Source organism: Aquila chrysaetos, chromosome 19 (assembly GCF_900496995.4).
Source record: "Aquila chrysaetos chrysaetos chromosome 19, bAquChr1.4, whole genome shotgun sequence".
In the NCBI taxonomy this organism is placed as follows: domain Eukaryota; kingdom Metazoa; phylum Chordata; class Aves; order Accipitriformes; family Accipitridae; genus Aquila; species Aquila chrysaetos.
The window spans coordinates 13034938-13046126 of NC_044022.1; the positions used below are offsets into that span (position 1 = coordinate 13034938).

General features: G+C 43.1%; 1 protein-coding gene across 8 annotated transcripts in view; it reads right to left on the minus strand.

Moving 5' to 3' along the window:
• The window catches only part of YAP1 (Yes1 associated transcriptional regulator), a 96614-nt gene extending 85617 nt beyond the window's left edge, over window positions 1–10997 (minus strand). For 2 of the 8 annotated variants that reach the window (XM_041118530.1, XM_041118531.1), the window contains exons 1-2: window positions 10333–10996; window positions 7076–7323 (exon numbers count right to left, since the gene is read on the minus strand). In XM_041118530.1, the coding sequence (XP_040974464.1) occupies window positions 7076–7323; window positions 10333–10656 (572 nt within the window). In that variant the 5' untranslated portion in view covers window positions 10657–10996. Of the gene's footprint in view, window positions 1–7075; window positions 7324–10332 lie in introns of all 8 variants that reach the window. The other 6 variants (XM_030042835.2, XM_030042836.2, XM_041118529.1 and 3 more) reach the window with 5 other exon arrangements.
• Window positions 10998–11189: the final 192 nt, after the last annotated feature.

An 11189-nucleotide genomic window follows, 5' to 3' on the forward strand; every position in this document is an offset into this window, starting at 1 on the left:
GGGAACAACGTTTACACAAATAGTGACAGACAGCAAGTTCTACCATTATGCAGTTTTACTGCATATGTATGTTTGGATTGTACAAACAATAAAGGCAAATATGTTTAGATTTCATAAAAATACAAGGACACAAAATTAATAGGAGAAATGAGTAGCTATCAGTTTCAAAAGGTTAAACTACATCTAATTACATCATCTGAATTTGTTCCCAGCTATGAAGATAAACAAACACATGCAGTGGTCTGGCCACATATAAAAAGAAGAGAAACATCTCTAGTTTTGGCCGACAGCTCTCTATAGCTGTTTACCTAATTTTTGGTTTTTTTTCTTTGGTTGGCTGCAGGGGTAGGTGTCTAGTCTTAATCAAGAGCCTGAAAGAAATTGCTTGTAGTTAATATCAGACTAGTTTTAACAGTTAATCTTGTATCTCAACCCTGAATAACACATCTTGTTCTCCTGGGCATCATCCAGTAACTGCTTATGTCTGATATGTGAAAATATTCCTTTGGGAGCAAACAAGGAACTCTGCTTTAATTTTACATGTGACACAATTTAGGTCCTGCAGTTACGTATTTCAGCATTCCCAGTGCTGCTAAGTTACTTTCTCTGAAAGTCTACTCTAAGAATGGATGAACCGAGTGAAAAATCCACTTTGCTTGCTCTGTGTCAGCTTTTAAAAATTTGCAGCTGTTGTGCCACAATTGCAGAGGGAAACTGAGCAAACTATAAATGGAGAGTTTATATTTGGAATTTTAAAGCTACTGATTTTTTTCATTTGCAGAAGAGGAAAGATAAGAGCATAAGAGCTTAACCTTGTAAAAGTAGGTATGATTTTACCCACATATGCCACTGATCAGTTCAACTGCATTTACCCATTAGAAGTATTTTTTGCGAAAAACTGGTGGCGTAGTGCCTGTCTTACTTTCACGGGAACTTTCAAATTAACATCCTCTTATTATTTTACTGCTTTCTATTGAGCAGGAATTTCCATGATGTGACTGATGAGTTACAGATTACCCTATGCTACAGACCAGATGACTACTAAAAAACCACAACTATAATTCTTTGCCATCTTCAACATACAGAAGAAAGGCAGAAGGATAAGAGAGTCCAGAAGACACTCATCTTGATTTACATCAAATTCTTGTTTGTCTTTAGAAGAGGTCAAGACCTGAGAAAACAGAAGTGGTTCCATAGCAGTGTAATTGCTCTCACAGAGCTTGATGCTACTACTTTTAACTAAATATCACCTGACAAAATCTTTAAAAAGCAGAATTGCAGAAGCATCTTTTTTAAGCATTAAATTCTGATTAAAGCTGTTTCAGAAACCTCTTCTTATTACTGGTCAGAGACACTCTTAAGTTTTCTCCTTATAAAATACCAGTTAATAAACCTCTCAGTCACAATTACAGCTTTCAACGTAATACAGTTTTCACACCACAGTAAGATAAAACTGATCTCAAATTCGATTAGGGAGATAGGAAAGCATTGCTATAAAACAGTATCAGGCATTTAAAGCATATATACCAAAACTACACCAGTGTTCTCAAGAGCTAAACCAGAATTAATTTTGCCAATTTTTGGACCAATTCCATAAGGGAAGTATCAAGTTTTAGTTTTGTACGTTTGCTATTTGAAACAACTGTAGTTTTCCTCCTTAATGAACATTGTGTTAATACAACCTTATTTTTCCAAGTATGCCATTGCTTTCTCTCTCTCTTACATGTATATTCAGATCCTATGTAGATTTGTAAGAATTATATTCACATTGTATTTTCTACAGCTGGCGCATGCTCCCTGACAGTATTAGAAGCTCTTAGTAGAGGTTTAATCCAGTGCTTTCTAGAGTTTATGAATGATTTCAATAGGCAGCAAGTCAGACACTATAAAGCACAAAGATGGTTTTTATGAGATATTGAAAGGCAAAACCTGTGGGAGAAAAAGTACAGATCAACAGCCGATTTAAAAAAAAAAAAAAAAAAGAAAAAGAAAAAAAGAAAATCCTCATGTAATTTAATTATTAACTTACAACTAACTGCCACAGAGCCTATATCTTTCCCCCAGTTCTATCTTCTGAAGATAATAAATGCAATATGCTTATAAATAAAAGGAAAATACATTAGTGAAAACCACAGGGTATGTTTTTTGTTTACCTGAAATCACATCTATTAAACTGTTTTTGGAATATTCTTATAAAACCACCTTGTATGGCAGGGTATTGAATGCATGGGTATCACTGTTTGCAATTTTTCTTAAGCAAAACAAAACTAAACACAAGAAAAGCACCGTGTGCCATTGCTTTCACTGATGCCCACCCACTAAGCTGGCTGCAAGTTCTCTGAATTCAGAGGGGTGAAGAACATACTTTCATCCTCCTCCCAGCTCAGTCTCAGTGCTAACACAAATAAGGCAGGTTTGCCCTTATTCTTTCTCTGCCCTTTTAAAGATACAGAAATCTTTAGTACAACTGCAAATTCAAAATAGTTTGTATCATTCTTCTTTCACAGGACTCTTCAAGTAAGAGGTAGAAGGAAAAATATACACTTAGTAGCACTATGACTGTCTTCCAAGACAAAAAAAATCTTAAGTTGCCAAAAACACACCACAGCATGTTTTACTTTAAAAGTGTTTTAACTAATTTTTCTTTCCTCCAGCTATGTTCTGAAGATGACAGTGCCCATTTTCCCCTGGACAAATTTTATGGCTTTTTTTTTGGTAGATCATCAATCTTATGAATATTTTCATAAACACTCAGAAATCATCAATGTAAAAATAAAATTAATTTGACATATTACAAGTAAAATTTAGCAAACAGAAAAATCTTCAACTGCTTTTTAGTATAAAAAGCATGAAAAAGTAGACAAACCCAACAAAAGCAGTGGTTGCCATTTCCATTTCCAACAATACAGCTCTTTTAATGACAATCTAGCCTGAACTATAGAACCATAAACACAAGAGCTCACATTAACTGATGATTCTGAATATGCACTTCCCCCGTAAATTAAGGTATTCAATAAAAAAAACATCTTCTGCCCTGGAAGATGAAGATTACTTTGGCAGGGTGGGGAGGAGAGGAGGAGGGGAGGAGGGGAGCAGATGATATTGGTGTAGTGGGTGGTTCCAGTCAGGGGCAAAAAGCGAATGCAAGAGAAATTTAACAGCATTGCTGGATATTTTTCATGTGCGACATGAGAGGGAAAAAAAAAAAAAAAAAGCAAAGAAATAAACTTCCCTGTTATCTTAAAACGATTTGGTTTCATAACATCCAAAGTCGTACCTCTGTATAGAGCACATAAGAAATCTGTAACAGCAATCTATTTTTAAGGTTTTTGCCAGATGGGTAAACACCTCAAACACACCCACAGATACTAATGAAAACCACCTTGGCCTCCTTCAGGAAGTCATTCAACACTTCACAGAAAAAAATAGGAAGTTGTTGATAAACTGCTTGCAAGAACTACTTCCTGTAGGAAAAATAATTACAAGAGTTGTTTGCTGGACAATCAGTTAACTTTTCCTCACACTACAAAATGAGAAGAGGTATTACACAAGCTTTGTAAGAATTAAAAACATAACACTAAGGTAAAACGATACAAAAGTAATTCTAAAATTGAGTGAAACTTATTTTTTCTTTCTGCAAGTTGTTGTCTGCTACTCTCATGGCATATTATCTCTTGCCTAGAGAGCGATCCCCTATCTTTCTCCATAGTTCACTGAAATGTCAACCAGCAGCTGGCTAACAGGAAGTGGTTAAAAAGCAATGCAGTTGACATCACCACACAAACCAAGCAAGTCTTTTTCACTGCATGTTTAAGAATGGGCTAAAGCATGCCGCACAGCAATGCTGAGATGACTCAGATGTGACCACTTACTAACCAGGCAAGTCTTAACTTACGAGTTCTATTTAAGTAACAGTTTCAGTAAAAAATACTATTAGTTTTACCAGCTGTATAGCAAGCATGTCTTAACTCACTGGCCAAAATCATCTGCGTTTTCACTAACGGAAAATTATACTCAGGAGTCCTACTCATAACAGTGAGATGAACACTAATGAGTGAAATTCTGGCAAATCACATGTTGGGCATTCATACATAAAGGGGTTTATTTATCTAAATGGCAGACTGATTTATAAGAGTATTTCTAGCTCAGACCCTATACTATCATTCTTGCCCTCTTTTAATATGTATGGATACATGTGGTGTGTATATAAAACATCTGGCCAAATAACTCTGTGCATGTATCTATACATATAGACAAGTATTTTCTCTTCCATACACACCATTTTCATTTCTTTGCACAAACTACTGTGGTTGCAGTGGTTGACCCATTGATTACTGGAAGTGACTATATTCCGGACTGTATTAAGTACGGTACTCAATTTGATACTATTCTGTTTACACTATAGTATATTATGATAACTATAACCATAAGGCTTACTGACATCTGGAAAAGATCTAATACTGTTACCTATTCTGCAAAGGTCTTTCTAGAGCCTGATTACCAGACTGTTCATGGAGTGGCTACAGAACAGAGCAAATGGAAACAAAGAGCAATGCAGCCAATCCAACAAAAAAGCTGAATGCTTGGAAGAGACACCAAAAATCTGCATACGGTAGAAGGAACCACATTAAATGTATTTAGCATCAGGAATCTTTGTACTCATGCTTCAAGCAAATTTAAGGTATAGCTAGACAAGATGTGAGTTTTAGCGGGCTTGTAGGTATGAGATAGAACTTATCACTCAACACTGAAAAAAGCTTCTGAAATACAAACTTGCTACTCAAAAATAATTCTTACATTTCTTTGGATTTCCTAAACATACAAAGCAAACATTTTGCTAGTACTTGAAATGTTTTTTACAAATCTTCACGAACTCCAATGAAAGTTGGTGGATCTCACCTGCAAATAGTATTAAACAACCTTTTAGGAACAACAAATGTTCTTCAAGTGTGAACAGAGCCTTCAGAACTGTCCTCATTAGACTCTCCCATACCACAGCATCACCCAAGGAAAGCCAAAAGAAAACACCCCATTAAGCTGTTTAAAATCTCCCAAGGTCAGCATGTGACCCAGCAGGGAGAGGTTCAAAAAGTACAGCCTTTATTTTTCTTCCTAACAACCTGGTTTGTTTCCACTCCTTTCCCCTTCAAGACACATCCTTCACAGCTAGCAGCTCTTTCAATCATTTACTTTGGATGTCTGCTTGAGAACAAACGATCTTGCTCATGCAGATGAGTTTGCCAGACTTGTGTGTACTTTCCAGTCTCAGGCTCTTTATTGTTCTTGCTGAAACCTGACCCTTTGAAATGGATACCAGGACACCAAGAAAGGACAGAAAAACTTGCAGAAAAAAAAGGAAAAGATTTTTTTGTGGTAATAATGAAACTGCGGAAAAGCTTTCCAAGAACAAATCTTTCACTCTGATTTCACCTGAATGAGCATAATTTAAAAAGTCAATTATAAGAGCGTGAAGACATTTTGCACCTCTTAAACTGTTCTACTTTCTGTAAAATTGACAGCATTATGAAAACCAAACACTTGTGACAGTAAAACTTAAAAATCAAATATCTATTTTTCATGCTTCAGAAGCTGCTCTTTAAGAGCTCTCACCAGGCACAGTCAAAACAAAGTTTGCTTTTCATTTCAAAACTCAGTCTGTGCTTTCCTCAAGGTCCAATGAGGTACAGTTCTCAAATGGCATAAACTTACAGTTCGAAAAAAATTCTATTTGTGCCCACTGAAGAGTTCACATTCTAGAATACGCTGATTTGTTAAACATCACCAAAGAATATATCACATCTTCAGGATCTACAGCTAATGCTCATTTTCGCATTCCTAATACAGAATGATTGTTTTCAAAAAGTAACCTTCAGGCTCAAATAATGTCAGACAACTGCTGTAACCTCTTTTCAGTTAAAAAAAGCGACACTAATTTCTCTGTATGGTAACAGCATCACTATAGGAACAAAAAACAGTTTTAAGAAGTTCTGCAAGTTCCATTTTCATTGCAGACAATGTAGATGTGTTTTTGAAGTTACAAACTCTACTACTTCAATCAAATGCACATATTAATGACAATGTTTTAGCGAAAGGTAGGGATAAAGATGCTTTTCTTGGCTGAAATAAGTTTTACATAAATAACACACTGTGCTGCCCCTCCCCTCTCCTAGCCCTGAAAATGACATATAATGGGTTACTTGAGACATGCAGTTAAATAAAATGTTCAAAATATGGTCAAAATATTTGAAGGCCAATTATGTGTCTTGGTGGACACACTTTCAGAAAGAAGGACAAGCTCCTGCTGTTTTAGAAAACTACGCAGCATAAAAAATGTTCCCCAATGGATTAGGTGTCAGATGGCTGGCATACGTAACCTCTTCAGGTACAGAGAAGATGATACTAATTTCACTGTGTGAAAAAGCTACAGCTGCAGGAACAAGAAACAATGTTAGAAGTTCTGCAATTTCCCTTTCACTGCAGGGAATATAGGCAAGTTAAGAGTTACAGACCCAAATACTGCAATCACATATATTAATTTCCTCATGAGAGTAGGCAAAAATGTTTTGATTGCATACTTACATAATTGTCCTTATTCAAAAAATAAGAAGTCGTGATACATTCTCACTACAATAGCTTCTAAAGTTACTCTATGTTTTTATCTATATATCATAGATCTCTATATATCATAAAAATGAGGTAAAATGTATTTTGACCTCCATAAGAACTCTGGCAAGGTTCAGCAAATCCAAAAGTCACATTGTTTAAAAATCACTATGTGCATTTCACTGGTTTTTAGTATACAATATAATGGATAACATTCTCCAGCTAAGATTAAGATAGGATAAATATTCACAGAGTACCATACAGCTTTCAGAAACAGCACAGAGTTAATATGGAAGGCTGAAGCAGTAGGATCTCCTACTAAAATCAGGACCATGTTTTTAAAAATATGTATTTTAAACACAATGAAATTTACTAAAATTCAAAGACTGTAAAAAAAACCCCAACAAACAAACAAACAAACAAAAAATAAATCTGCCAGAGATTCTGCTAACTGAAAACAAGTTTTACTTACTTAAGAAAGTATCTCTGTCCAGATGGTGTCTTAGCCATCTCCCAACCTGGTGGCAAAGGTACATCATCAGGGATCTCAAATGAAGACTGGCGGAGATGTTGAGAAGATGGAGCGCCAGGTCCAGTCACTACTCCAGAGGGTGTAAGCGTCCCTGGAGAAACAGCTCCCAGCTGCAGTGATGCTGGAGAGGAATGAGCTCGGACATGCTGTGGGGTCAGGGCTCCTGCTGTCCCTGCATCAGTGCTGGCCTGCCAGGAGTGAAATTATTCCATTAAGATTCTTATATTTCAGCAGAAACGCAGCTGTCAGAAGACATTTCACTTTAAACGAACCTTTCAGAAGAAATTCATAAGTCAGTCTTTCTAAAGTTCTGCTTATTTTCTAGTTGTTGCTGTTCCAAGGGAGCCTCCAAGTAGGTCGGTCAATTAGCACCACAAAAGCCCTTGTGTAAGTCAAGAAATATTAACTTTAAGTTATGTGCTAAGTGCCTTTAGTTTTATTTTGAAAACTAAAGTTCTTATTCCTTGGTGCAGGGTTAAGAAAAAAACATGCTTGCAGTCAGCAGACCTCATACAGCATATTGCATGGTTCACTACTGGACTGCACCCACACATTACCATCACACCCACTTTCTCCTGGAGGAGTTAATTTCCCACTCTCCTTTTGAAATGGGGGGGGGGGGGGGGGGTGCAAGGACACCCACACTTACACCTTCTGCAGGGGTTTAAAAGATTACAGAAGGAGCAAAGCAACAAAGAAATGCCAACCGACAGCAACAGAGGAAGGCTCCTGAACTCAACCATAAAGAAACTCTATACAACAAGACTGAACACAAAATTTCCTAACCTGCACACAAACCACAATTTTAAGGGTACCAGGAGCTTATAAAGAGTCTGCCCAAGCTTCAGCAAACTGTTTAACCAGTCAATCAGAAATGACTCATAAAAGTGTTCACCAGTTACCAGTCATAAGTACATAGAACTTCCTTGCCAGTACTAAATACGTGTCCACCATGAAACAGAAAAAGCAGCTCTGAAAACCAGATTAAAGTAATATTGACCTTTTTTTTAAATGTATTTACCAATTAATTGATTTTGTAGATACACCAGGACAACATGGACACCTATAAGACGACGCATTTATCAGCCCTTGCCACACCTCTCTACACAAGGTATTGCACCATACACGAGGCCCCACTTACACACTCTTACGGAGACTGACAATTCTGTTTCATGATATCTGTATGCAAGCACATGTGAAGTTTCATATATCAAACTGGAAATGAATTAGCTTACATTTAAATAAAATACGCAAGTTGCAAATCAACTGAATTTGAGGCATTTTAATTCTTGAGAAATGGGGAGAATTACAGAAACTTACAGACTTTTTCTGTTAAACAGCGTATTTTTGTGGCACAACTAAACAAAAAGGAAAAGCAAAACAGTCTTATTTTAAAAGACAGTCTGCAATGAAGCAAATGATCCTCTGGCTTTAGCCGGATTTCAAGTTTATGTTTTAAGAACCACCAACTGGTACAAGGAACAGTGATCCAACTGAAGATGCATTGCAGATGAAAAGTAACATACACAAGCAAGATAACGCTAACCTTAAAAGTACAACTTGTATGAACATCACACATTAAGTGCATTTCAAACGTGATAGCTATTTAACTGCAGTTACTGTATTTAGCAAGACACAGCACCAAGTGTTAGCTGAATGCGTATACCAGTTCACATTTGTGTACTGCGATAAGACTCACACAACTTAAAAAAAACTATATATAATAACCTTATTCCTCGCTGGATTTCAGTATGTTATTAAAGGTCTGCAACTCAGAAGCAAGCAAAACTACAGAAGCAACTCAGCCCCACCCCTTTCTATTTTCTTTCCAGTCTTGCAATATGAAGGCCAGACTGATTTTTCGAGTATTTGGAAAATGAATTAACTCCTAGGCTGAGAGAGTACGTGCCAAGGTTCAGCCTGGAGTGAACTTCTGAAGCCAAGTTATAAATCCTTCAAAACAGAAGTTTAATAATGGAAATGTTGACAGACCCTTAACAACACAAGTACCAGGCACCAGTACACAGAGCAAGTTTCGCTCCTACTGGCTACGCAGATAAAGTGACAATAGCCAATAATAAAACCTATTTTATAGCTTAGCAACAAAGTTCATTACTTCATAAAGCACTCGAGTAGGCACAGCCTCCTTCCAAAAAGTTGGTAACAGCAGCCTAAACATTAACTTTCAGTCCTATTCGCACCAACACTTAGGTCTCGGCACGAAAGTCACTCTGCTGGAAGACGAACGCTCCCGGAGGCCGGCCGCCGGCCCTGCCCCGCAGCCCCCCCCCGGGCCGGCACCGCCGAGGCCTCGGCAGCCCCGGCCCCGCGTCCAGGCCCCGGCACTTCAGGTCTCAGACGGCGGCTGCCCGGGGTGCAGGCGGTGAACTCGGCGGACCCTCGACGCCGTCAGACCTGAAGGGCGGCCCGGGAATTAACTGCTGAAGCGTGCCTCTGTGTGTGTGTGGGGCGGGGGGGGGGGCTGTTAATCCTGCTCGACCCAGCGCAGTGATGAAATGGTGGAAGAGCTACATCCATGTTGTTTGGCGGGGCTGGGAAGTTCGGCACAACCTCATTACCCCCCTCAACAGACGGGCAGCCCCACCGCGGGGCAGGATTAGACCCCAAAGCGAAACCCTCCCCCGTCTCCCAAGCAAAGCGCTTTCACCTAAGTTTCAGGGGCTCCCCCTCCCCGCTGCCGCCGCCTTCCCGGCGAGGCCGAGAAAGCGGCCGCGGGTCTCGCCAGGGAGCGGATGGAGAGTCCGAGGCCCCGCCGGAGACCAGACCGGGCCGGGGCCAACGGCCGCCCGCCCTCCTTCCCTCCCGCCGCGGCGCCGGCTCCCCTCAGCGCCCTGCCGCGCGGGAGGAGAGGAGCCGCCGGCGCCCCCGCCCCTGGGGAACAGCAAATAAGGCGGGGGGGGGGGGACACGACGACACATAAGAACGGCCTCCCCCGCCTTGCGGGCGAGGAAGAGAGGCAGCGAGCACTCCGGCAGCCCCGGCCGGGCGCCCCCCGCCCCGCTCAGCCCCGCGGAGGGCGGATTCCCGCCCCGGCCCCCTCCCCCACACGCCTCCCCCGGGAGGAGCTCGGCGGCGGCGGGGAGGGGGAGCGAGCGCACGGCCGGGCCGGGCCGGGCCGCCCCTCGCCGCCCGCCCCTCGCCTCCCGCCCGCGGCGCGGCCGCCCCCTCCCCCTCACCTGGCGGGAGTGGGCCTTGGGCTCGGGCGGCTTGAAGAAGGAGTCGGGCAGCTTCCGAAGCCTCATGGGCAGCGTGTGCGGCACGTTGGCGCCCTTGGGGTTCATCACGGCGTTGAACAGCGCCTCCAAGTCGGTCTCCGAGTCGCCCCGCACATGGACGATCTGGTGCCCCGCCGGAGGGGGCCCCGCGCCCGGGGGCTGCGCCGCGCCGGCCGGGGCCCCCGACACCGCGCCCGGGGGCTGCGGCGGCGGCGGCTGCTGCTGCGAGGCCGGGGGCTGGGTCGCCTGCGGCGGCTGCTGCGGTTGAGGCTGCCCGGGATCCATGGCTCCGTCGGGACACCCCCCCCCCCCCCCACCGGCGCTTCCCTGGCGGGGCTCGGCGGCTCAGAGCCCGGATTCCCAGCCCCGCATGCCCCGCTCCCCGGGCCGCGGCTCGTCCTGCTGTCGCCGGCTAGCTTCTCACCCCTCGGCAGGGAAACCGACCCGGCCGCAGCAACTGGCAAAACAACTCTGACCGTGCGGCGCTTCCCCGAGCCCGGCCCAGCCCGGCCGGCGCCTCTGTCCCGGCGGCGGAAACTAACTCACACGACACACCAAACAAAAGTTCGGAGTTACGCCCGCCCGAATCACTCTCCGCCGCCGGCTCCGCCCCTCCTGGGCCCGCCCGCACCGTATCCGACCGAGGCAGCCTGTGCCGCGCAGCCCTCCCGCGCGCGCCCGCCCGCACCGCCTCCCGCTCGAGGGGCGCCCGGCGCGGGGGGCGCTGCCCGGCCCGCCCCAGACCCCGCACCGCGCGCGGCCCGCGGTCGCCTTACGCCCGGGCTGGCCCGTCACCCCGCCGCCCCTCCTTGCGCGCC